Source organism: Podarcis filfolensis (assembly GCF_964270895.1).
Source record: "Podarcis filfolensis genome assembly, chromosome: 1".
Taxonomy (NCBI): Eukaryota; Metazoa; Chordata; class Lepidosauria; order Squamata; family Lacertidae; genus Podarcis; species Podarcis filfolensis.
In genome coordinates this window covers 27,202,196-27,229,785 of record NC_139604.1, presented here as the reverse complement: position 1 = coordinate 27,229,785, position 27,590 = coordinate 27,202,196, and the positions used below count along the sequence as shown (strand labels likewise).

The 27,590-nt window shown below is 44.2% G+C and overlaps 1 protein-coding gene and 1 long non-coding RNA gene across 4 annotated transcripts in view; one reads left to right on the top strand and one right to left on the bottom strand.

Moving 5' to 3' along the window:
* Positions 1-3,077: 3,077 nt before the first annotated feature.
* On the bottom strand, positions 3,078-11,154 carry LOC310745393. 2 transcript variants are annotated; one of them, XR_014540108.1, is made up of 3 exons: positions 10,550-11,154; positions 9,601-9,872; positions 3,078-3,169 (listed from the first exon to the last, which is right to left on the bottom strand). It is a non-coding gene; the product is annotated as an uncharacterized lncRNA (long non-coding RNA). The 2 variants fall into 2 exon arrangements; XR_014540109.1 differs by lacking the exon at positions 3,078-3,169 and adding an exon at positions 9,329-9,354.
* A 59-nt stretch (positions 11,155-11,213) lies between these two features.
* The window catches only part of CERS6 (ceramide synthase 6), an 86,073-nt gene continuing 69,696 nt past the window's right edge, over positions 11,214-27,590 (top strand). Inside the window, exon 1 of one of the 2 annotated variants that reach the window (XM_083577450.1) lies at positions 11,214-11,715. In XM_083577450.1, the coding sequence (XP_083433576.1) occupies positions 11,546-11,715 (170 nt within the window). In that variant the 5' untranslated portion in view covers positions 11,214-11,545. The remainder of the gene's footprint in view (positions 11,716-27,590) is intronic. The other variant, XM_083577449.1, reaches the window with a different exon arrangement.

Genomic DNA, 27,590 nt, shown 5'->3' with positions numbered 1-27,590 from the left:
CTCAGACCCATAACAGCATCATATGCAACTCTAGAAATGATAATTGGCCGACCACAGTGGCCTCCTGTGGCAGGATACTGAATTTGCTTGGAGTATGCTACTTCTAACATAAGCTAGTAAAGTGCCCAGGCTTAAGTTATGGCAGCTACACAATTCATACGGCAAATGTGGAAAGGTTTGATGATACACATTTTTTTATACATGTCTCTTTAAACACTATGTGCACACATCTGAGAACCCTGATTGGGCCACGGACTTCAGACTTGCGTGTACAGATGCTTTTAGGATGCATGAATATGCAGCTGCACCTCAAGGCAGTAGGTTAGCCTAGGAGATGCATGTCAGGCTGCAAGGCTTCAGGGGTTGACCTGTGGCACCCTGTGCAATGCCAAAATTTGCACCACCACCCCGCCTCACTTGCATACAATCCTGGCCCCAAAGGCAAACTAACCACATGCTCCAATGTTTATATTGACCCTGATTGGCATTTTCAGAAATTTGCTGGCTGTAGTCCCTGACAAATGTAAGTTGCCTGGAGTACTCCCTGCCACTTGGCAGCCCCTTAGATTTATTAGTAATAGGGATCTGTCTTCAGCTGCCCTTTCTTTCTCATCAGCAGCACCATCCCGTCTCCCAGGTGTCCCAAGTCCAGTTATCAGGACTCCAGTCACCGGACTTAATGAGATTTCTGTGAGGGTCAGGCATGCCACCAGTGGCGTATATTTAGGGGAACAGTTAGGGCCAGAGGCTCCAGCTGAGAGGGCAATGGGGGGGGACATGAAGTGCACATGACGTCCTGACATTGCGCACATGAGCATTGCGCCTTCCTCCCTAAGCTGGGCAGAAGCTTCCCTGCCTTTGAGAAGAAAGTGCCAGGCCTCTGACAGGATGTTGGAGCCCTCTTGCCTCCTTCCCAAATTTACTGGGAACATTTAGGGGACTAGACTTGTCCCCCTAGCCCACTGACCACACACCACTGAATGCAACCCCTTTTAACCTGTCTGCGATGTCCTAACACAGCAAACGGGGTAACAGCCCTTTTACCTGCTAAAACCTCTTTGCCCTGCACACCTCCCAACGCCTAACACAGCAGCACCTGCTGTTCTTTTAAAGCACTTATTTCATCAGTTTGCCGGCATACTTTCTTCTGAGGAGCTCCCTGCTGTTTCCCCGTACCACAGAGTGCCATGAGCAGGACCTGTCCTAGCCCTGTCACTGCTTTCTGCCAGCCTCCCAGTATCTGCATGTATTAAAGGTAAAGGTAAAGGGACCCCTGACCATTAGGTCCAGTCGTGGCCGACTCTGCGGTTGCGGCGCTCATTTCACTTTATTGGCCGAGGGAGCCGGCGTACAGCTTCCGGGTCATGTGGCCAGCATGACTAAGCCGCTTCTGGCAAACCAGAGCAGCGCACGGAAACGCCGTTTACCTTCCCGCTGGAGCGGTACCTATTTATCTACTTGCACTTTTACGTGCTTTCAAACTGCTAGGTTGGCAGGAGCGGGGACCGAGCAACGGGAGCTCGCCCCGTCGTGGAGATTCGAACTGCCCACCTTCTGATCGGCAAGTCCTAGGCTCTGTGGTTTAACCCACAGCGCCACCCTCAATTTCAGCCAAATCTCATGATGCTGGCAGAATCAGCCAGTTCAATATTTGAGTCAATGGTGCCTAGACACCTGTGCTGAGCCAACCAGCTCAGTGTTTTGTTGAGTAGACTTCTTCCCCTACCAGGGCAAATAATAATAATAATATAATTGTATCCCGCCTATCTGACTGGATTGCCTCAGCCACTATGGGTGGCTTCCAACAAATATAAAAGCATAATAAAACATCAAACCTTAGAAACTTCCCTATACAGGGGTGCCTTCAGGTGTCTTCTAAAAATTGTATAGTCGTTTATCTGTTCGACATCTGATGGAAAGGCGTTCCACAGGGTGGGTACCACTATGGAGAAGGCTCTCTGCCTGGTTCCCTGTAATTTCACTTCTCGCAGTGAGGGAGCTGCCAGAAGGCCCTTGGAGGTGGACCTCAGTGTCCAGTGTGAACAATAGGAGTGGAGACACTCCTTCAAGTATATTGGGCCAAGGCTGGTTAGGGCTTTAAAGGTCAGCACCTACACTATGAATTGTGCTTGGAAACATCCTGGGAGCCAATGTAAATCCTTTAGGACGGGTGTTATATGGTACCAGTGGCTGCTCCCAGTAACCAGTCTAGCTGACACATTCTGGATTGGTTGTAGTTTCCAAGTCAACTTCAAAGGTAGCTCCATCTACAGAGCGCATTGCAGTAGTCCAAACAGGATATAACCAGCGCATGTACAGTTCTTTTGGACTCAATGGCAATAACAGCTCAGGTGGAGGGAAGTTCAGTGTTCTTATTAATTAATAGCGCAGGCAAAGCAGTGAAATAGTCTTTAAGCAAAATAGCACAGCATGAACAAGTTAAACTACTTGAATAGAATGGTGATTCTATTATCAGGAGCTCCAGCAAACAATAACAAAAGAGACTCCAGCTGGCTAATATGCAGAGCACTCTTGCTCGGAACCACATCGAAACTTAGGAGTCAGACGCCATCTGAGAAATTTATTTGCTCTAGACCTTTGGTGGCTGGATGCTGGCTGACCTAATATCTCAGTTCCTCCCACCTGGTAAGCTAAGCCGATATACAGGGGCCAACTCCATTTATCAACCCTCCAGTGCACTATTGCCTGCCTTCATTTGACCCCCCACTCAGCCTTCATTTGACCCACAAGTGGATCTTCCCACATCCTGCTGCCACTTATCCCTGGAGCCCAAACAGTAAACTAAACCCAAAATCCTTCCCAGTCTCAAAGGTGCCAATAACCAGTGAGGGGAAAATTGTACAAACCAATACCTATCTCAAAATACAGGTTTCTCCTACATAGGGATAAAAATCTGTCTGTCTATCTGGGTTGGGGAGAGGGTACACAAAAATTCAGGGAAAAGATTTTTGATAAATCACAACTACAGAATAATTCCACAGACTGGATGATGCTCAGTTAGCCCAGCAGTGGGCAGACTTCTCAAGCACAAATATTTTTCCTACCAAAGAATTTTCTTAAAAGTGGTTCAACATTTACTTGCCTTTGCCATGTACATCTGCTGGAAAAGAAGGTGCTGGGACTGGAATACCCCCTTTCACAGAAGACTCTGTAAGGATCAAATACAACTTTTTAAAAAAAGGTGTCAAAGGGAAGGTAGTTCTCTCCCCGCCCCTTTCAGTTGTATATTTGTGCTGAGAGAGTAAGGCGACACACATGAGATAATTTTACTTCAGGATATGGGCAGTAATAGAGACAAGAAAACATTACTGAGTGGAAATAAATGTATTACTGTTTCAAAATCTTTCTATATATCGGCAAGATTTCTCAGTGAAAGTGGTGGGTGATATTACGTCCTCAGTACTCAAAATAGGAGGGAAGTGACAGTTTCATTTGAGAGCCCCTTCATCAACCCCTCCAATTTTGGTAAAGTAAGTTTCTTCTTGTAGCCTTCTAAAACTAGTAACTACCTATGGGGTCATCACAAAAAGTTAGGGGCTAGCCCCCTTCCTCCCTTTCAGACCCTCCCAGTGTCCCTTTTTTCCAGGGACAGCCCGAATTTACAGAAGCCACTACAGTCTCTAATTTGATCCTGGAATGGCCTGCCCCATATAGGGAAGTTTTTTTAAAAAAATGTTTTATTATGCTTTTATATATGTTTGAAGCTGCCCAGAGTGGCTGCTGCAGCCCAGTCAGATGGGCAGGGTATAAATAATAAAATTGTTGTTGTTATGGAATAGGATGTCCCTATTTTTACTGGAGGAAAGTTGGAACGTACTGTATGTTCTTTGCTTTGAGGCCTGAGAGTCCCTAGCAAATATCTCCCCCAAATTCTGCAGCTATCTCTAGTTTTTGCTTTTTCAACCTGGGTTTTTTTGTATTTGTTCATGATTGATAAGTTTTCATATTTCATTGTCAGGAGTGAAGTTATGGTTGCCCAATGTTCTGAAAATTTGAATCTTGAAAAGCCTTTCAAAAGATGCAGAATTTGCCAGATGACTTCTTTGCTATGTGAACATGTTTATATTAACTGTTTGAAAACTGGCTGGATTTGCATAGGTCGCTTCATGTGAATAAAAAAGTGAGATTTTTGTTCATATAACAAACAAAACATCCAACAACATTACTCTCTTCCAACAACACCCCATTCAATCACAACCCGTCACTGCTTCCTCAAACAAACTGAAAAATAATTGGCCCCGTCTTCAGCAACCCATATTTCCATCAGTTTGTCATTTTAAAAAAGTTTTTTTAAAAAAGTTAAAGTTATCAGCGTTTTATCGCAAATGCCTCCTAATACACACATTTTTCTATGGTTTTGCCTCATATTTTTCGCAAATCATCTTTCCCTAATGCATTTCTGTGTGCTTTTTTCACTCATATATCTGCTTCCATACAAACTTCACCCTAGTATATGAATTTCTATACACACTGCATGGCTAAAGAGCTGCATTGCAGAATTCTTATAGTGAGCAAAATTTGAAAGATGACTAAACTTTGGTTTGCATGCTGTTTCGGAAGTGTGAATTAGGTAGGCTTACATTTAAATGTAAACTGAGTTGAATATCTCAAGTCTGGACTCAGTGGTGTAGTTGAGCAACCACCTGGGGACAGGCTCCCGTGAGGGAACCAAGGAACCTCACAGATTTATTTTATTTTGTAAAACAGCTGTTCAGCATGATAAAAACATCTACAAATTACAGTTTAGCCTTCATCTGTATTCAGAATTTCATTTTCCCCTTTGAACTCAGACAAAAGGCAGTATTGAAGGAAAGCGATGCAAGCAGCCACGACAGTAAAACAAAAAAGTTCCCACACGGCAGCAATTAACAGGATGCAGTTTAATATCTGTATCCATGGGCAACTGCGAAGTTAGGGACCGCCAACCTCAAAAACATTGGTCATGATCTCTGAGGCAAGCAACAGTGAAATTTGATCTTTGGCGCCGGTATAGATGTGATCATGTCTCCTTCGATGAAGGTGCCATGGTCTGATCACTACGCTCTGAAAGCCAGGATTGATATTCCACCCCCACCCTGCTTAGGTGGTGAGCTAATTTGGGCTCACCCGCAGAGGCTGATGGACCCTGATAGATTCCGTCAGGCCTTGCGGGACCTTGCTCCCCCTGGCGGCTCATTGACTGAGCTTGTTGAGGGCTGGAATATCCAGCTCCTAGCAGCCATCGATGAGATCGCACCTAGGCGCCCTCTGCGACCCCGCAGAAACCGGGCTCCCTGGTTTACCAAGGAGCTTCGGAAAATGAAGCGGGACCTCAGACGGCTAGAGCGAGTATGGTGGGGTGCCCATGACGGAGCCTCAAGAACATCTTATAGGGTTATGAAAACCTACGAGATGGCAGTGAAGGCCGCTAAGAAGTCCTACTTCTCGGCCTCCATTGCCTCCGCTAGCTCTCGCCCGGCACAATTATTTAGTATAATTAGGTCTTTAACGTCCCTTGAAGGACAGCCAAATTTAAATAACAATTTGACACACAGCTGTGAGGCATTTGCGAGCTTTTTTGCGGAGAAGGTCCTGTTGCTCCGCCATGACCTCCCTGCCAATTTGGATACAATAAGGGAACTGGAGGCCCCTCGACTGTCCTCGGGTCCACTATTGGACCACTTTGACCAGATATCCCCAGCCGATGTGGACAGACTCCTCCGAGCTGTAAAGCCCACCACCTGTCCTCTTGACCCGTGCCCGTCTTGGCTGATTAGAGCATGTCCAGACGAGGTGCGGGCCCCCCTGGGGGATATCATCAATTTGTCCCTTGGCACCGGGATATTCCCAGGGGAACTGAAGGAGGCACTGGTGCGTCCGCTCTTAAAGAAAACATCATTAGATCCCTTAGATCTATCCAATTACCGCCCGGTTTTGAATCTTCCATTCCTGGGTAAGGTGATTGAGAGAGTGGTTGCTGAACAGCTTGGTAGGTTTCTGGATGAAACATCGGCTCTCGATCCATTCCAGTCCGGCTTCCGCGCTGGTCATGGGACCGAGACGGCTCTGGTCGCCCTAACAGATGATCTCCGCAGGCAGCTGGATCGAGGCGGGTCGGGGCTGCTGATTCTTCTAGACCTGTCAGCAGCCTTCGACATGGTCGATCACGAACTCCTGGACCTTGCCAACGTGGGGATCCAGGGCACAGTCCTTCAATGGCTGCACTCGTTTCTCTCTGGTCGGGGACAGAGGGTGGCGCTTGGGGGGGGAATTGTCATCGCGCCACTCCTTGGTGTGTGGAGTGCCTCAGGGTGCGATTCTCTCCCCGATGCTTTTTAACATCTTTATGCGGCCCCTCGCCCAGCTTGTCCGGAGTTTTGGGCTGGGTTGCCATCAGTATGCCGATGACACCCAACTCTATCTGTTGATGGATGGCCATCCTGACTCGGCCCCAGGCACAGTGACCAGATGTCTGGAAGCTGTGGCTGGATGGTTACGTGGGAGCCGGTTGAAGTTAAATCCTTTGAAGACAGAGGTTATCTGGCTGGGACGGAGCAATATGGGATTGAGGGGGCAACTCCCATCTCTTGCGGGGGTGCAATTAGTGCCAGCATCGTCCGTTAAGAGTTTGGGTGTAATCTTCGATACCTCCCTCTCTATGGAGGCGCAGATTACAGCTATAACAAAGGCGGCATTTTTTCATCTCCGCCAAGCTAAGCAGTTGGCTCCTTATCTCTCTCGCCCTGACCTAGCCACTGTGATCCATGCGACGGTCACCTCCAGACTGGATTATTGTAACTCGCTCTACGTGGGGCTGCCCTTGAGACTGACCCAGAAACTCCAGCGGGTGCAGAATGCCACGGCGAGACTCCTTATGGGGTCTTCGCTGCGAGATCATATTCATCCGGTACTATACCAGCTGCACTGGCTCCCGGTGGAGTACAGGATCAGGTTTAAGGTGCTGGTTTTAACCTTTAAAGCCCTATACGGCCTAGGACCCTCGTACCTACGGGACCGCCTCTCCTGGTATGTCCCACAGAGAATTTTACGGTCTGCAAATAAAAACATCCTGAAGATCCCAGGCCACAGAGAGGTTAGGCTGGCCTCAACTAGAGCCAGGGCTTTCTCGGCCGCGGCTCCAGTCTGGTGGAACGCTCTGTCACAAGAGACTAGGGCCCTGCGGGACCTGACATCTTTCCGCAGGGCCTGCAAGACAGAGCTGTTCTACCAGGCCTTTGGTCAGGGTGCAGCCTGACCCCCTCCTCTGGCAATCTGCACAGAATTTTGCTTAATGGTTGCCATCAATTTGATTTTAATTTGATTTTAATTAATTTTATAATGAATGTTTTTAGAATGTTGGATTATTTTGATTGTTGTTAGCCGCCCTGAGCCCAGCTTCGGCTGGGGAGGGCGGGTTATAAATAAAATTTATTATTATTATATTATTATTATCGCTATTATTTTCGTTTCACAATGCAAAATATTCCAACAAAATTGATTCATTGGCAGAATGACTCGCATTTGTTGTGCATTTCAAAATGGAATAACCTTTTTTTTCATATTCAAACGTGTCCCCTGTTGTCAGAGGTTGCACGACAGTCACTTTGGAAGCACAAAGCAACACAGTCAAGTCTGAGCAATTGCACCCGTTATGTTAAGGATTTTGACCTTGCTGTCACAAATTTACATTCATAGTTTGTGCCTCAGGTAATGCAAAACAATGGACGCTCATGTAGGCAGCATGCCAGTCCATTATTATAAAAAAAAAAGACAATGATTTTAGCAGTTTGGGATCCATGCCAAATCAGTCTTATTTCATTCCAGCGCATGCTAAAACAACAAGCCCTGTTTGTGATTTTAACAGATTTTGTTGCAAGGGTTGAAAAAAATGTGTGCAGGGTGGGTTGTTGTTTTTTTATTTTAAAAAAAGAGTTCTCTCCTTACTTGTCATTTTGAAGGACAACAGAACTCTCAGATGTTATACTTAGCTCCTGGTAGCACATCTAAAGCAAGATTCATCGTTTAGCAGCAGGGCACATATATTGCAACTACAGAATAGGTCCAGGCAGGGAAAGATTAGTGCTGCATCTTAAAAACATCTACCATATCTCTGAAGAGGACTTACTCTGTTTCTGGTCATTTGCAACAGGTCATGTGGTCTCCGGAAGGGGCTACATAGTGCTCTTTGTATCATAAGATGCATTCACCCACACCACGACACCCAAATAAGCATTGCTATGCAGATGCAGAAGGCTGCTTCTATGCACTGAACAGCAAGCGCCATAACTGGAAAACATGTTTTGCATGTAGTAGTTCCAAGATTTAATTTCTGGCAGCAATGAGCAGTCCCAAATTAAACTCTATGGAGGCCCCTAGGCAGTCAAAATTGGGCTGGGGGGCACGCACCTCGCACTGTGATGCTTTCAGGCATCTAGTTGGCCACTGTGAGAACAGGATGCTGGCCTTTTCTTAGGTTCTTAAGGTAGGAAACATAAACTTGTTGCAGAGAAGGAGAGACAAGAACAAGCATTAGGCAGCAGCTGGAGCGCATAATTATAAATGCACCAGATCTTCCACACCAAGGATGTGTCCCCCTCAGAAGGAGGAAATGCAAGAGGCAGTGTTAATGGCCGCCTACGGCACAGCTTCTGCTCCTGAGAGGAATGTGTTCACGTGGGCAGCATTGCCGCTCATCTTCCCCGTCCGTGAGCAGAGAATCCGAGTGAACTGCAACATTTTGATGCGCACCCTGGCTTCTGGCAAGTTCAGCAAGACCTGGGGCACTCTTGTATACTGGTTGCCACTTGGCTCCCTTCTCCCCATAGGGAGTGGGGGAGAAACTGATTTGGAACACTTGGCTCCTATCAAGTTTGGCAAGAACCATGGTTCTTGAGGCACTGGGGTGGGGCAGGAGGCGGCAACTCCTGTCTCGTCTCAAGTGGTGAAATGGGACGTGCCGCACCTGTGCACCAGTAGCTTTCAGGGGAAAGAGTGAGAAAAAAGAGGCAATGTTGCCATCCAAATATCCTCCCATGCTCGTGCTTCAGGTTCTCCCCCATGTTCTCCCAGCCTAACTCTTGTGGCAGTGGCACATCTTGAGTTCTGTGGATCCCTATAGTTCATAAACAAGTGGCTTTTGAGAAGAGAATGGTGCCCTGAGTGTGCACTGTTAAAGTCTTTGTGTACACTGAAATGGAATAAAAGTCACCAAGTTATTATTTTCCTTTGGGAGAGTTGTGAAAACCCAACTTGGATGGGCATTTCTTATATTGAGAAGGAAAATATGGCGGTCCATGGGATTTTGTGGAATTTGATCATGTCAAAAAGTGCACATTCCTGGGGAAATCTGGAGTTCTGAAGCAGCAATGCAGGGTGGGAGGAGAAAAGTAGAAATTATTACCCCTGGAGTGGGACCATGACGTAGTATAACTCATACACTCCTACTAGGAAGGCTCTTTAGGGAGGACAGTGTTTCAAATCACTTTCATGTTCCCTTCCTCAGGGCTCCCAGTGGTGGCCTAAGGAGGACTTTCTTTCTTTCTTGATCAGAATATTTATACACCACTATTCATAAAATATATCACAGCCTGCCTAACCTACCTTGTGGGGTTGTTGAGAGGATAAAATTGGGAGGCCAGAACTACTGAGCTCCTCAGCTGGAAAGGTTGTGCACATAAACATAGTAAGGAGAAGATCTGTCTTCTGTTCCATGAGTATGCTTGTTTCTTCTCTCTTCCCCCTCATTATTACGTTTTCCCTTTTGTTTTTCTGCTTTACGGATGATAAGTCTGAGACCAGGAATGGGCGTAGCCAGAATTAATCATGAGAGGGGGCAGAATACCCACCTGTCATCTTCCTCCATCTGGTTATATCTAGCAGATTCAGAATGAAATGTTTCAACAACACTTGTTTTAATAATAATAATAATAATAATAATAATAATAATAATAATAATAATTTATTTAGACCCTGCTCATCTGTCTGGGTTTCCCCAGCCACTCTGGGCAGCTCCCAACAGAATATTAAAAACACAATAAAATATAAAACATCAAACATTAAATTACTATTTTAAATTACTGTCTACTGGGGTTGTCAACTTTTTTGCCCTGCGGGGCTCCTGCACTTGTACTACGTAGCAATAACAAAATAAAATAAAGTAATCTGTCACTGAGGATCCCAACACACACCCACACACCCTACATCCCAAATAAACTTCTCACTATCCTTAGGGTTTGAAAAAAATATCTTTTAGTTAAAATCTGACTGCTGGCACTAGTAAACTTGTTGCCTCAGGGTCAAGCAATGTGAATCTTTGCTTGTGTAGATTATTTAAAACCATTTATAAACCACTCAGTACTTTTAAAGAGTACACTGTGTACAATGTAAAAGATAATATCAATAAAACAAAAGTACAATGCAAAACCAGTAAAACAGAAGCATAGAAGCATGTTAAAACCAATAAAAGTGGGATTTCTGGGAATTCAAACAAATAAGCACAGGGTCCAAAGGTGGAGCCATGATTTATGTCAGCGGGCGGCAGGACACTAACCTGTCATCATCCTCTGTCTGGCTCTAGCAGATTCAGAATGAAATATCTCAGGAACACTTGCTTTAAATTGCTTTCTTTTGACCCCAAGTGCTCAGAAAAATCTGTCAAAATCTTCAGTCATTTGCAAACTAGGAAGCTAAAGAAAAAATTAACAACAGGGAGTACCTTTCATGCTATTATCGAGTATATTTTGAAAAATTACCAAAAAAAACCCCACCATTTTTATCTTATTCTTTAAAAAAATCTAAACCAGAACAAATTTTCTTGGATTTGCTGAGAACCTTTCAGCACTTCCTTCTCGAATTCCTCTTTTTCCCGATGCAGTTTTTCTGTGCACACTCAGTAAGCATACCCACATACTTCCCCCAACAACACCGAGGCATTTGGGGTGTTCTGCACCTGACAACAACAGCAAATAGGTTCTTACTTATCAAGAATCAAATAAATAAACAAAAAATCTCTCCTAGCCGAACGGTCTGTGAGTATAGAGATAAGATAGATAGAGATGAATATGGAGAGAGAGAGAGAAGCCTAGCACCAAATTGCTGCCTTTAAACCAGGCGCCAAGCGGACCCAGCAGCGACAGGCAAGACTCGGGCGCCGTCGGGCGCGCGAGGGTTTGCGCGGATCCCGCTGCCTGACGCCCCTGCAAGCCAATCAGAGGGCGCGTCCCTGAAGCACCTTGTGACAGGCAGAGGCGGCCCTCCCTCCCTCTCCTCGCCCCGAGCGAGAGAAGCTGCGAGGCTGGGCGGGCCCAGCTCGGCCGCTACTCAGGGCGGTGTTTCGAGAGCGGCGTCAGCGATCGCGGTTTGTCGCCGCTCCAGGGTTCAGGAGCTTATTTAAGCCGGCCACGCGCACACACACGAGCACAGGCGCGCGCGCGCGACGCAGGCAGCTGCTGAGCATCCTTAGCAGCAGCAGCATCGGGCAGCCAGGGAGCCGGTGGGGGAGCAGCAGCAGCAGCAGCAGCAGCAGCCCGAGCCAGACAAAGCAAAGATGGCAGGGATCCTCGCTTGGTTCTGGAACGAGAGGTTCTGGCTGCCGCACAATGTCACCTGGGCGGATCTGAAGAGCACCGAGGAAGCCACCTTCCCTCAAGTGGAGGACCTCTACCTGGCCTTCCCCCTGGCCTTCTGCATCTTCATGATCCGCATGGTTTTCGAAAGGTGAGGCTGGGATCTGGATGCTTCTCTCTCTTCTCTCTCTCCAGCCCCACAAGCCCCCCCCCCGGGAAAGGGCTGCCCTCTTCTACTTCTTCCCATAGGCAAACAAGCTCCCAACTCGCTCGTGTGGGGCTTGTTTTATTTGGGCCCCTGGGGTCTCTCTGCCTCTGGAGATGTTGGCTCTGGGGGTGGTGAGGGGGCTTTGCAGTTCGTAGGCAGACAGCCTCATGAGTGGGGATTATAGGGGGTGTACGGATCAAACTTCTCTGAAGAATAAGAGGTGTGTGTGTGTGGGTCGCCAGCATTGGTCCAATGTTAGCAGCATGGGTCCAGTGCTGCCACACTGACTTAAAAAAAACAAAACCATGCCCACTCAAAAGGCAAGGAGGCATTTTATTTTGATTAGAGAGGCTCTTCCAGCTAAGCTTTAGATCACCTTCCTTGTTGCTCCTTTCCTCAGATGCTATCAATGCAGATGGTTTTGTGGTGGGCAACGTGCCTGTGTGATGGCATTCAAGGCAAAAAATCATTGATAAATGACCAGCAGGCTTACTAGTATCGGATTGGGGGGGACTATGTGCTTGACCCTGCTGAAAAATCCAGTGTTGTTGCTGTTTTTGAAAATGGGAACTCCACATTGATGGTTCCACCAACTTCCTTGAAATAGGCTAATCGCCTCATTTCTAAAATGGGGAAAGCAGGGTTCAGGCAAGTCTGCCTGGAGCCCAGGCCTCAGACCTGTAAACTGCTGTCTAATAGCACAGCTGTGAGTAGGTAAGCTGTGAGAAGGAGGTAAAATGCTCCACAGATACCCAGAGGTACACATACCTTTTACCTCGTGTTCCAGATCTCATTTTGAACACCTCATGGGTTTATGAGTCCTTGGTCGAAATAATTCTGACAACACTATTCCGTGTGGAACACCTGACTGGAAAAAAACCCCATTTCTTAAAAAGGTCACTTGTATACTGGTGACATAGCTTGTAGGTTTTTAAGTAAAAGCGAATCAGTGTCATAAAACAGTAAAATGCTGTACACTTCATGAATACAATCTGATTATTAATTAAGCTAGGAAACTATCGGTTTTCAGTCCTTCGTTATACCTCCAAAATTATTTGCTCCAGGGAAAAGCCTGGTGGTTAAGTTGACAATCTTTCCTTTATGCTTTCCCTGTTGTTCCGTTGAAGAGCTGTTTCCCTTCATGATAAACGCAGGACAACAACACAACAGAAAAGAATCCTTTTTGAAAATGCAGAATAATAACTGCTGTGATAGTTAACGGAGAACACCTCTTAAATTTTAAGATTGGTGTTTATAATGATCTACATAGAATATATCACTTTTCTGAAATACTAACCCAAACTGATCATACACTAAATGTCAGTTAATACAATGTGTGAAGATATTGTGTGGTAAAAATGTCTAGTTTTCCTGGAGGGTCATTTTGAGTACTTCTGCCCTAGCCTTTTCTCCCAAGATGGACAACATTTGTTTACTTGTTTTGTCTCCTGGATTCTAAGGAATATGCTTTCCACACTGTTACATTCCTGCATTTTCCCTGTTGTCCTGCTTTTTTAAAAAAGTTTTTTTTTAAGTGCTGTTTTGTAGTGATTTTTAGACCTATCAAAATAACAGCTCAAAGCTTTCAAATATGACATAGTGCTATTGTTTCTCCTGGTGTAGTGGAGGGCTTGGTGATGTGTCCCTCCCTTTTCTACATTACCTACCTGTCTGTAATTAACTTAATTGTCTCTATCGCTCCATCCTCTGCTGTGGAGTTCTTTAAACTCCTTCTGCGTTTAACCTGTGTGGTAAAGGTGATCTTCTATATGGAATGGAGGCAGGGTAGGGGGAAACAGACCTTATCCACTTCTCTTTTTCATTAACACATTATGGGATGGATGGATGGATGCATGCACGTAAGTCTTGAGAATTTTTAAAAAGAAGGACATACAGAGCAAAAGTTATTGACTGTTGCCTAGGCTGCAAGGACTGTCTTAGCAATGGTAGCCTCAGCAACACAAGCTCTGACTTTCCTCCCTTGGTGTTGCTGGGTAAGTCTGCTCAGTACACCCATGGTAGGAGTGCATGATGGTGATGCTGCTGCCCATTTCATATTGCCTCTTTTCCTTCCAAGTGTTCTCAGTCTCCACTGCAAGAGACTGGTCCATTTGGATAGGTGAAAATGGAGCTTCCTATCAGTTCAAGAGAGGGGTGCAACTGTTGCTCCCCTCTGCTTGTTGCTGCAGGTTCTTTTTTCCTTGTCATCTCATCTCTTTTATGGGGTGAGCTGCAGCTATGACTGTCCTTCTCAACACTCTTTACCATCAGTTGTCCTAAAGCACATACTATTGTCTTGGAGACTCTCTGAAGGAACTTTGGTCTTAAGGATCCTTCTTTTAGGATGACAACACTATAGTTTGAAAACAAAATGAAACCATGCCACTTGGGGTTTAGATAATACTCTAATGCCAAGGAATAGGACTAACACTAGTATGACATTAATCAAATAAAAAATAAACTGGTGTGTTTGTAACACAAAAAACAACTTTGTCAGAAGGTGGCTGTTTCCCATCCACAATATTTTGCTTTTTATTGCTCACAGGTATTCCCTTTCTGGAATGTCACAATTCTGCTCTTCCCTTCTACTTCAAACATCCAATAATCTCTTTTATTCTTCACCAGTAAAGAACAAACACTTTCTTTAACAATGCACATTTTTTAAGAGCCCAGAATTGGATGTACACTGAGCAATTTGATAACCTGATGCTCTGCATATGTTTACCAGGATACCCAGGCCAAATATTTATTTCTGAATCCTTTATAACTACCCTTTCATTATATAGTGCAATGTCAATATATGGCTTTCACATAGTTCACATTATTGCTTTTTATAAAGAGATAGAAGCTCCCGTTTTCTCCTGCCTAAACTCAGGAAAAACGTATGCAGAATTCTCACATAGGTAAACTACCATAGAGGCAAAATGTAGTACAACAATTTTTTGATAAAATCAGCTCATAAAATCTTGTACTCCACTGAGTTATGGAGGATGGGTTTAGTTACTTGCAGTTACACTTGAATCTCCGCATAATTGGTGTCCCCCCCCCCCCCCAGGAACTGGGAGAAGAGAGCACTCCTTGGGTTGCCTTGTGTGCCTGAGAGCCTTTCAATGGAAACATGGTGCTCCGAGGCCCCATAGGCAATGGACTGAGGAAGTGGAACATAGGAAGGGTGGAGAATGAGATTTTTGGTGAAAGGGCTTGGGAGAGGGGGGAACTGAGAAGAGTACAGCTTCAAGGTGCTTAAAGGGAAGCAACAGAGTTTGGTCAAGAGAGAGTGACTTAAAGAAGGGGCACAAAGTAGGCCGTCCCCTGTCAAGCTGGAATTGGAGGGAACAGTTTGTAAGGATTTGAAGGGAATAATGGGTGGTAGAAAAATTGGAGTTGAAGAAAGAAGTCAATGGAAAAGTAGGACTAGGGGAAACCATGTGGCCTAGAGATGGGTTGTTCTGTACTGTTGGCAGGGTGACAGAGGAGGCCAGGGATACATAAGTATGCTAGGTTTAGAGTCTCTTGACTCTGAGGTGTCAGTATCATGGCAATATAGGGAGCTGGCAACCTCAGAAGGACAAGGGAGGGGTGTGATGCAGTAGGTAATGTACTTTATTTGAACTAACTAGCCAATTCTAAGACTGCTGACTTCCAGGAATGTCTTCGAAAAGTGGTATAAAGTCAAAGTAAAAATGCTGTGAGTCCTCTGCCCATTATTGTCATGGCTTCTCCCCACAAAATCCCGCAGAGGAAATATGGGTCTCTAACAGACTTTTCAGACTCTCACAACTCTAATCCCCAGAGTTCCTTGAGGGAAGCAAATCCACCAGTGTCCATAGAGATTTGGCCCCAATACGTTCATTACATGTGATGCACAAATGCATGTCAGCCATCTCCCGTTCCCTGTTATTTTGATTTTACTTTTAAATGAGAAGCAGCTTGGGTAGATGGGAATTCTGAATAGACACACAGAAGGTGGAAAGGTGTGTTGAACCCCCTTTGTCTACAGCTTCTTCACACCCATGCTTTTCAGATTTTTCCACCGTGCCCCCCCCCCCATCCCCTGGGCAAGAGTTTGCCCTCTAAAATAAACATTTGGAACTTATGAATTAGGAAAGACCATGGACTCAGCTACATTAGTCAAAAAACTGTGTTTTGAATGCATTATAAACATGCACCAGATGGCACTGGAGAGTAAAAAAGAAATCTATGTGATTTTCCATAATGTTTTTTTCTTTTGTTATAACCATTTAATTTCTTTCTTGTTTATAGTATTTTTTTCTGTTGTGTGTGTAGATCCACCCCAGCAAAACTGTTTGGAAGTTGTGCTCAAAATGTTGTTTGGGGTCCTGATCTGTTTTTTGGGGGGTGGGGTGCGGGAACAAACCATTGTTTCCTGGGTTTGGAAGAGAGAGAAAGCTTGCATAAAAAGCCCATATAGATTTATTTATGCAAATAGATTCTTATCCTGCTATTCCATGACAAAGGCAACATAGAAATTCAATTTAGAACAATAAAACATACCAACAAAAAAAACCCCTAAGGTAATTAAGTGAAATACTGTATTGATTTAAAGCAGATTAGTTAAAATTAAAGACCTAGGTAAACAGGATGGCCTTATCCTGGCATTAAAAAAAGATAGTAATGACAGTACAAATTGAATTGTGGCGAGGGAATTCTACCTTTGGGGCTCCTACAGAAAAGGTGGGGACACCTGGAAAACTTGCTAGTCAAGGTAATATGGGAGAATGTGGTCCTCTTGTTAACCTTGACCCCATACTGTGACACTATAGGTTAAAACCAGCCCTTTGCATTGTTCCCCAGACAAACTGGGTGCATGTGACGATCTTGTAAGTTTGCTAGTGAAATAGTTTCACCAAGAAGAGTCTAGTTAACTGCCTGGCTGCCGCATTCTGGATCGCTAAAGTTTCCAAACGCTTTCCAGAGGCAGTCCTTCGTATGCAGAGGATCATTTTACTACACTTTTAATTACGCTTGTTGTATTATCCTAGACACAGCATAGACAAAGCAAGCTATTCTGAAGTGCTAAATAACACGGAGATAAAAATGAGCTCTCTAATCTGGCTCTCTCTGGGCTGGTAAACCTGTGTCTGGCCTGCTCTCTCTTCAGCCTCCTCTCAAGACATATGAGTGTGCTTTTTGTTTATGTACAGGGGAGCATTCAGCCCCATGGGCTCCCCCCTTGGTCTGAAGGGGTAGTTTTACCACTTTCGTGTGAACTAGGCTTAAATATTGATTTTAAATAAGCTGATAGACTGCTGAGGTAACACAGGGGACAACATCACTTCAGGTTGTCGAATAGGCCTCAAAGCAGGTGCCAAACTTTACCTCGTTGACAAAGTCTTATTTAACAGACCCTTTTAATGGGGTCCTGGAGTCTACTTATTAACTGACTCCATAAGAATATTCCACAAGTTACTTAAAGCGGGTTTTGTCTCCTTGATTTTGCCTCAGAGTCCTTTCAGAATGTGGCTTTCTGTGAATGGTACTTTCTAAATAATATTCTTAGGTTCAACCTTTCCTCCTTTAAAGGATACTTAAGTGTCTTAAGACAGTGGGTTTTTATTTTGTAGGGTAAGTTAGGAAAGTAATCGTGTTAACTTACTTGCTTTTATCAGAAGCATTTTTTTTCCCTTACGGAGTCGTGTTTGCATTCTTTTTACATATAAACGCTTAACCAAAATTTCAGGATGATGGTTTGACATTGGTTTCAGGTCATGGCTTGTCCTGAAGTGGGTAACCAAAGCTTCCCTGATAGAAACTATGGTTAATTGTGAAGACTTTGTCATTGTACCCAGGTGAGCCACGAAGGGAGAAGTGAAGGGCCTATAGGCCAAGGGCTAATTTATATCTCAACTTGTTAAACCAAGGTAAAGGTAAAGGTACCCCAGACCGTTAGGTCCAGTCATGGATGACTCTGGGGTTGTGCACTCATCTCGCTCTATAGGCCGAGGGAGCCAGCGTTTGTCCGCAGACATTTTTCCAGGTCATGTGGCCAGCATTACTGAGTCACTTCTGGAGAAACCAGAGCAGTGCACGGAAACGCCATTTACCTTCCTGCTGGAGTGGTTCCTATTTATCTACTTGAACTTTGACGTGCTTTCAAACTGCTAGGTTGGCAGGAGCTAGGACCGAACAACGGAAGCTCACCCCATCGTGGGGATTCAAACCACCAACCTTCTGATCGGCAAAGCCCTAGGCTCTGTGGTTTAGACCACAGCGCCTCCAAGATATGTTCATTCAAACTTGTGCCAATTGTTTCTTTTAAAAATGCCTTGCTAATACTGTAATGAAAATTGCAGACTGAAGGTGCGTATGCAAGACAAGGTGTCCATTTTCAGTGTTTTCAGCTGGTTCGCAGACTGGGGCATACAAAAGGCTCACTTGTATCTCTGCTTATTACGCTGAGATATGTCTGTCGCTCACTTTTATAGTTAATACAGTTGTATATCAGTTGACATTTATTCACTGATTATAACCTAACTGCAACAGCTAGCAATCTAATGAGAATGATTGTTTCTTTGCAGTCCTATGTATGATTTCTTGGATGCAAGTTTCATTGAATGTAGTAAGCAGGCGTAGAATCAGACTCTGTGTGGCTTTACACAAAGATTTAATAATGTCTGTCCAAAGACACATGACATACAATACACTTGACAACCTGCTTTGAGGATTAGAATTTCTTACTCTCTATTTGCAAGTCTCCTTTTGACCTAGAAATGGATACAGCTTCTAATGGTGCTAATCTCAGCCTATTTAGCAGGGTGTCTTCATAACCACCTCAGATTTCAGTATTATTCACCATAGTATTCCATTCAGTATTCTGCTTTTCATCTTTCCTCAGTTGCTTAAATCACTTAATGCAAATGTAGTAGGAACACAAAGTTGTAGCCATTTTGACAGAAAGTACACTCCTACATCTTAAGTAACTCTCTATCCATGTTTGTCCCAAAGTCCTGCTGAGTTCAGTGAGGCTAGCTCCAAAGTTAACATACAGAGGATTGTACCATTAGTCATTTTGTCAAGAACTCGCCTCTGCTTTCTATATGGAAGTGCCAGTATTACATCTCTCAATTACAACACTTCGAGATAATTGCTTTCCACAAATACCTAATTGCATGTGAGAATTGTGTGGAAATAAATTGCTTGGCTTTTTCTGTGGGCTTGCTTGCCTGGAAATGGGAGTAGAAGCTCAGATAACCTCTTATTCCAGTTTTGCTGAGTTGTCAAGCACAAATTTTGACATCAAACTGTTATGAAACTGTTATCAGTTGTTATGAAGAGATTAGGCACGGGTTAGGACAGGGGTGAGCTCCCGTTGCTCGGTCCCAGCTCCTGCCAACCTAGTTCGAAAGCACGGCAAAAGTGCAAGTAGATAAATAGGTACCACTCCAACGGGAAGGTAAACGGCGTTTCCGTGCGCTGCTCTGGTTTCGGTGTTCCGTTGCGCCAGAAGCTGGCCACATGACTCGGAAAAACTGTCTGTGGACAAACGTCGGCTCCCTCGGCCAGTAAAGCGAGATGAGTGCCGCAAGCCCAGAGTGGACTGTGACTGGGCTTAACTGTCAGGGGTCCTTTACCTTTACCTTTAGGGACAGGGTAAGACCAGATTCAAATCCCCACTCAGCTATGATCATTTCTGGATAACATTGAGCTAGTCATTCACTTAGTCTCAGCTTAACCTACCTTACAACCTACCTTGTAAAAATGAAATTGGGAGGAGAGGCCAAGTATGCCATTTTGAGTTGCTTGGAGGAAAGTTGGGATATAAATGTAATAAAGAAAGCAAATATATTTTATAAGTTTCAGCAGCTTGAGGAAGGGCTGGTGGGGGAAAATCACATTCCTAGGTGCATGAAATAGCTTGTTCTTTGTCATGCTAGGGACCTGTGGTTTGTTTTTGTTTTTTAAAAAAGAGAGAAATACTGTATTTTTCGCCCTATAGGACGCACTTTTCCCCCTCCAAAAATGAAGGGGGCGAATGCCCTATGGGGCGAATGCAGGCTTTCACTGAAGCCTGGAGAGCGAGGGGGGTCGGTGCGCACCGACCCCCCTCGCTCTCCAGGCTTCAGGAAGCTATCCGCTAGCCGTGGGAGACGCAGCTCTCCCATGGCTAGCGGAGAGCTTGCCGGCACCCAGAAGCTTGGGGTGTGCTGAGCTCAGCGCGCCCCAAGCTTTGGGCAGCGCTCCGCTAGCCGTGGGAGAGCCGCGCGAAGTCGCGAAGTAGCGGAGAGCTTGCCGGCACCTGGGGGAAAATAATTTTTTTTTCTTTATTCCTCCCCCCCCCCCAAAAAAAACTAGGTGCGTCCTATGGGCTGGTGCGTCCTATGGGGTGAAAAATACGGTAATTTCATTGACATCAGTAGGGCTGATTTTTGAATCCTCAGAGAATTGTCTTGTAAGTTTCAGTTTACCCTCAAGCTTTAAATAATTCAGATTCTAATGTCTGTTTACTGAGGCTTTACCAAATTATTTGTGATAATGGGTGTAGGTCCTTCTTTTTTTATTTTTTCCTGCTCTTAACCTTTGAACCTTAACTAAGCTAGTCCAGAAGCTTTTAACGGAAAGTGCTCATTTCAAAGGGAATGCAGCTCACAAATGCCTTTTAATGATAAAGTTATATGGGAGAGGCAGTGCTCCAGAAACAAAGACTGCAAGGCAGAGATGAGAGCGAGAGGCTGATCTTCAGTAAATCTGGATAAGTCTTTTCGCACAGTCAATAGAGGGGATGGAGGGGAAATATCTCTGTTCTTCATAGGGTGAGTTGGAAATCACTACTTAGAGAATGGGTTTCGTTGCAGCACCCTCTGTCTCTACCCCCACCCCACCCTAACATAATCTCTCATGATTGTGTCACTCTTGTGGTATTTGGGTTTCTTCCATTGTGATTGTCGCACTGCTTCATGATTCATAGCAATCCTGCTGGATCAGACAGTTTGCCTAATCCACCACTCTTTTCCTGTAGTGACAAGCCAGACACCTCTAATAAACCCACAAGCAGGACATGAAAACAGTAGCTCTCCCCTACTGGTAGCTCCCCAGTTGCTATTTGGAAGCACAGATGGTGCCTGCAATAAAGTGTTGCAGCACGGAGCACTCCTGGTTGGGGTTCCTGCTAGCTGTGGCCCTTTTCAGGAGATTCTATTCTCCTCTCACCCTGTTCTCAGACCCCAAAGGGTCTGTCAGCATTCCATGCCCAATGGGCATGTTTGGCCTCCGTTGGGTTGTTTTTTAAAGTGTTTTTTAAGGACACTTTTTAAAAACAACAACAACTTTGCAGTCTTTGAGGTTTCCCAAAGCATTGTTGTTGGCTGTTTGCAACATACAGTGGTACCTCTGGATGCGAACGAGATCCGTTCCGGAGCCCCGTTCGCATCCAGAAGCGAACGCAACCCGCACGTGCGCATGATGTCATTTTGACCGTCTGCACATGCGTGAGCGGTGAAACCCGGAAGTAACATGCTCCATTACTTCCGGGTCACTGCAGTGCACAACCTGCAAATACTTATCCCGAAGCTACTTCAACCCAAAGTATGACTGTAATGATGTGGGTGGGTGGGTGGGTGTGTTTGGTGGGGCAAAACTCTTTCTCTTTCACACAGGAGGCCTGCAGTTCTGCATGAGCAAATGGGCAGGTGCTGGTTCATGGGAGAACATGGGCAGGTGTTAGCTCTGCTCCCCTCCATCCATGAAGTGAGGGAGGAAACTTTTGGCCACTGTCAGATTGCTTTGCAAGACACCAGTGAAGAGACTACCTTGGCATCCCTTGCAGCTGGAGGGGAAGGGCATATCATCTCATGGTGTTATTGTCATCTTTTTTTTTTTTAAGGGGAGGAAAGGACTAGTTAGGGAAACTTCCAAAGCTTTGACTAAGTCATGAGGCGAAAGATCTTGGGTGCAGCTGAACCCTTTCATTTTCTGAGTCTTGCGACAGGAGTGAAGCAGTTCCCTTTGGTGAAAGAGGCAGCCTGACCCTGCTTCAACAGGGAAGTTAAGCCCCTGGCACTGAAGAGAAATGGAATGCGCTCTTTTCTCTCTCTCCAGCCCCCCCCCCAAATATGTGAGCCCTGATCAACTCTTTCATAGCAGAGCAAGGTAGGCAGATTCTACTTCTCTTTCTTTCTAAGCTTAAACCTGCTGGCTTCTTAGCCTTAATGGTCAGCTTTGTATTTCAGTGTGTGTCTCCACCATCTGGAGGTGCATGCTTGGGATCCTGGGATCTTGACTCTTTTCACACATTAGCAACACATCCTGTAGAATTCTGTCCATGATATTTTTATCTGCACGATCAGAATGAATTTCAGGACGCCAAAAAGTCGTATTGGAAAATACGGCTTTTGAGCAGTCTGCTCCCAAAATAGGAACCAGGCATTCCATTTTGGCGACTGAAACCCTGGTTTGATGGCCATTTGGCGCCTAGCTTATGTACCGCAAGTTTCATGTGTTGGGCAATTGCAGTTTGCGTAATCTGTATCAGCAGGCGTTGGGAAGGGCAGCGGTGGTAGTACTGGCAGATCATATGCTCAGTCTCGGAGGCTTGGGAAAGGCAGTAGAGGACGTCAAAGCATCAGAGGAGGTGGAAGCTGCAGCAAGAGTTGGCTGTAGCCACCTGCCAGAGAGTGGGCCTTAACAGATGCCTGATGGTGCTGATTTCTGACTCTGGGCCACACTGAAATCAACTGTAGAATTGTGTTCGTATTGCACAGGAAGCTGCTTAATGATTTCATAGGATGTATGCAACAAACAGTTGACTCCTGTTTTGAATTTTATACATTTTATGAATTCTAAAGGTGCTTCTTAAAGGTTGAATTATAATTTTGGATTGCGTTACCACAGTATTTCACCCAGGTGATAAGAATGCTCTACTGGTTATAGGAGATCTGCCAGCTTATGTTGATAAAAGTTATGCTAATTTTATGCAGCTTGGACACCACTACTCCCCCCCGAAACATTTTCAGTGTAGTGATAACAAAATGCCACCTCCTTCTGTTTATACTGTAGCTCCAATCCTAGTTCTACAATACCCAGACATATATTGGTTTGAGAAGAAATGTGCGGTAGAATAATTCACTGCAGTCTGAAAGGTGGGTGGTGAATCGTTTTTATCTATAGTCCCTCTCCTCCCTTTTCTGAAAGCCTATTCTTGTGCTTACAACATCCACTTTACATGCCAGCTAAAATTTGCAGAATTTACTACAGTGCAATGTGAGAGCAGTTCTCGTGGCACAACCTGCATGCTTATGACAAAACCTCTCTCTTTTGTTATGTGTTTAAAACATGTAGGCTTCTGCTCAGTGCATGATAACAAGAACAGCAGATAGGTAGCCGTGTTGGTCTGCCATAGTCAAAACAAAAAAAAAAATTTCCTTCCAGTAGCACCTTAAAGACCAACTAAGTTAGTTCTTGGTATGAGCTTTCGTGTGCATGCACACTTCTTCAGATACACCGAAACAGAAGTTGCCAGATCCTTCTATATAGTGAGAAGGTGGGGAGGGGTATTACTCAGAAGGGTGGTGGGAATGGGTGATTGGCAGATAGCTGTGATGAGCCTGTTGACGACTCTTAACGACTGCAATAGGTCTTACAGGAAAAAGCAAGGGGTGAGAAGGTGAAAAATGGCTTTGTCATGTATAATGAGATAAGAATCCAATGTCTTTGTTCAGTGTGGCAGTGGCTACAATAGTTGGTTTTGCAAATCTCAAGGAGTTGCGTCTGGCAGCCTGACAACGCTATGATGCAAACTAAAAGATGGAGCTTCAAACACGCTTTAACAAGCCTATGAATTAAATTCTAATCCCTAATTTGCAATGACTCAGTTGCTGTAAATAAATGAATGCCCGTGGGGGTGTATCAGAGGGTCAAGGTAACATGCTCTGCCCCCAACTTATGCACCTTCAATTGAATGTCTCTGCAGAACACCTGTGTGTATGGCACTTTCTCTGCAATTGGGAACCCTGGGGAAAGCGATCTAATGAACCACAAAGGGGAAAGCCCTATGTTACAGTGGTACCTCGGGTTACAAACGCTTCGAGTTACAAACTCCACTAACCTGGAAGTAGTTGCTCCGGGTTGCGAACTTTGCCCCAGGATGAGAACGGAAATCACACGCCAGCGGTGCGGCAGCAGTGGGAGGCCCCATTAGTGAAAGCGCGCCTCAAGAACGGTTTTGGGTTAAGAACAGACCTCTGGAACGAATTAAGTTTCTAACCCGAGGTACCACTGTATTCACTTTGTGGGCATTTTGACTGAGAGTGAGCACATTGCCCCTCTGTGCTTATTTTGCTCTGCACACTTAAGAATGGGGCATGTGTGCGCAGCTGATTGTCACCAGAAGAGGACATTCATAGTGCAAAACCTCCCTTTTCAAATTGCAGCTTTCTCCCCTTTCAGGCTGCAACTTTTGTCCATGCCTTCATGTCTACCGATGACAGTATTCATAGTATGGTGGAGTATGGAGAGCCTAGCCTTGGGGTCTTGCTCTGTGCTTGGGTCACCAAACTCTCTGACTAAATGCTAAAGCAGCCTCTTAACTGCTCAGCCAGTCAGGTAAGGTAGCCTTACACATTCCAGACCCGCCTCCGTCCACCCTACATCCAGCAAACAAAGAAAAGTTAATTCAAATACTATGCAACTGCCCTCCTCTTACATTTAACTTGTAAGCTCCACTCTGAAAATTCATTTCTTCATCATCTGTGTAAAATCTTACTTTCTATATGATTCGCTAGCAACTTTCTTTCTTTCTTAAAGAACCATACACCTGGCTATTTGGCATCTGCTGTCTTTTTGTTTTATCATCTTGTCACCTCTATTTAAAAAAGCAATTTCTCTTCTGACATCCCTCCACCCCTGTCCCTTTTCTCTAAGTGATGTAGTCACTGATCTGTTAACAAAAAAGAACTAAGAACAGACTTGGTAAGATTAGAATTAGTGAAATAGACAAGAGACTACTGGTATCTGGTTCCTTCTTTTGATTCCCACTTTCTACCTTTTCATGGAGCAATGTATGTCAAGGTCTAGAATAAATACTAAAAAAAAAAGAACAGAAATAAATTCTCAAGACATAGGTGAATTGACTGAGATTGGCCAGAGCCAAATCTAGAGAAAGATTTGACCTAGTTCTATCAAACTGTTCAACATAGCAGACTAAGTTGGTTATAAATCTGTTTGTTTTTTTAAATCAAATGCCTGAAATGCAGCTATATTTCCAGTTAGACAACTTCACAATCTTATTTTTAGGGTGTACATTTGATAGGTTAGGCAAATGCTGGAATGAATATTTCAAGCTGTGCTTGTGCCAAGGTGCACACGCGCTTACTTTGTTACATTGGGTTTACTTCTCATTCTGCAATATTGTGCAGTATTCAGTTGCATATGCCCATCTGTGTTGCTGGAGCAGTGAGTGCGCACACTCCAGGATTTGCAACCGTACAGATTATGCTTTTTTGAACAAATTCATTTTTTGTATGCACAGACACAAAATAAATTATGCAAGAAATACCAGAAAGAGTGCTACAACTTAAAACGTCTCTCTCTCTCTCTCTCTCTCTCTCTCTCTCTCTCTCTCTCTCTTTTTACAGTACTTAGTATTTCTTGGTAGACTTATTCACATGAGATGGTTTTTCACAGTAAAACAAAAAGCATCTTGTCTCTCTGTCTTTCCCAGAGGCTCATTATAGTGAGTGACTTTCACCATCACTATGATATGTCAGGGACTTCAGAACCAAATATCCACCACAGATTTGGTCTCTCCTACTATCTTTGCAATTGAAATATAAGCTGCAATGAACTAATTGTTTGCCAGACGATTGGTGTATTCATTCTCTTTCTCTCTCGCATACTCACACATTGTCCACAGAACAATGTTTTTGAGGTCTAGTCCAGAGGTTATATGTTAGTGGGAAAATGTACATATCCTATGCATCTGATTTCTTAGTCAAACCCCAAATTAGAAATACCGGTATTTCCTATTTCATTAAACCAAGGAGAAAAGAATAACAGAGTATAAAGGTGATCTATCTGGAGGAAGTTGTGATCTAATATGTCCTGTATCTTCATAATTACTCTGTGTACATCATTATTTAATTCCACTGTCCTTTAATCTTTTTCCAGCCAGTTCCCAGAAGACAGGAGTGTCTACTCCAAACTGTTGAGTGTCCCAGTAATTAATCTCCACATTAAACCACTGACACGAGGCGGTGAGATGAGCTTCATGATTATGATGCTCTATATTAGGGACTGCCAGACATCTGCCTTTAGTTGGTTGAAATAATTATGCCAATCAATTGATTAATATAATAGGAGTACAGAAGGACTTGTTCCTATGGCTGCACGTATTACAAGTGGAAGATGAGCAAGGGAGATGAATAGATAAATGTTTTGACTGACATTTAAGACAATGGAAAGTTTAAAGAGGAAGGTCTGGAAAAGCAGTTATCATTATTGGATCTCTAGGGCCCGGATGGTGGTTGGCCCACCTTCAAATTGGTTGCTGATTCCTAGTCTTGTGCATTCTGTGAGCAACCTTTTTTATTTATTTATTTATTTATTTACCATATTTATAGTCCTCTCTTCGCCCAAGGAGGAGCAGAGCACTGTGCCCCTTCTCCAGCAGCCTGATCACTTTCCTGCATGCAATTTCCTTGTCACCTGTGGCTAACGGCAGACTTCTTAGATTTTAAACTTTCTCAATTTGAAATTCAGATATTTGCTGAAGTATGCATATTAACTGGTTATAATTATTAAAACTGGGTCAAAGCTAATACAGCCAGTTACATTTTAATTGCTATTGTGACACACACACGCACATTCAGGAAGTGTCCAACTCTTTTTCGTACCAGCATAGAATCCAAGGAGGCTAATAACTTCTGTGGGGTTATTTATTCAGTCCAGGTGTATAATTCACAGCTTTGTGTCATATAGCTTATATAGCGTTTTTGCCTGACACAATTATCTGGCTCACAGGAGACAGAATTTTGCTTGGCTCTCTGTACACATGCAAAGATACTAAACAATAACGCTTGAAAGTGCAGATGAGTTTTGCTGCAGTCCCATGCATACCTATTTGGAGGTGAGCACTTTTGAACATAGAAAAGTGCTACTTAGTAATTGAGGGTGATGTAGCAAACGGGATGATGTCACAAAAGTACACAAGACAAGTTAGACTTGCTTCATGCTGAAATCACTGAAATGATACATTTGGAATGCTTCCTGAGTAGGCAGGCTCTTCAGAAGCAATTACCTAAAAATCTCCAAAGGCTGTTCTGACACTGCCAGAAGCTACCATGAAAAAAAAAGTTTTCTTGACAAAATGTGGTTATTAACAATACCTATCTGACTTTACAAGTTTTATAGGTTAGCCCGTACACAATGTTGGTTGGTTTTAAATTGCCATACTGTATATTTTAAAAAAAAATACTGAAAACTTATGGCTTTCAATAAAAATCAATAAAAAAATCAAAATCAATAAAAAAGAAGCATATTGCCAATGGGATCTCATAAACGAGATCTCATGCAGCTGTGTTCATTGCCATACATGAAATAATTCTGTCTTCCATAATATTCATTTATTAAAACACATTACCAAAGTGTGGATTACCCCTCTTCTCGCAAAAAGCCACGAACAAGAGGTCTGAACCTGGATTCTTTAGAATTCAAGTGAAACCAGCAACAGAATGTTGCAACACATCATTATCCTATCTCCTGCCCAGCGTTGCAGTCACTAAATCCGTTCTCCAGGATACCATAAGACATGGCACCCTCCAGATGTGGCACATCAACTCCCATTGTTCCTGCTGGCCGGGGCAGAT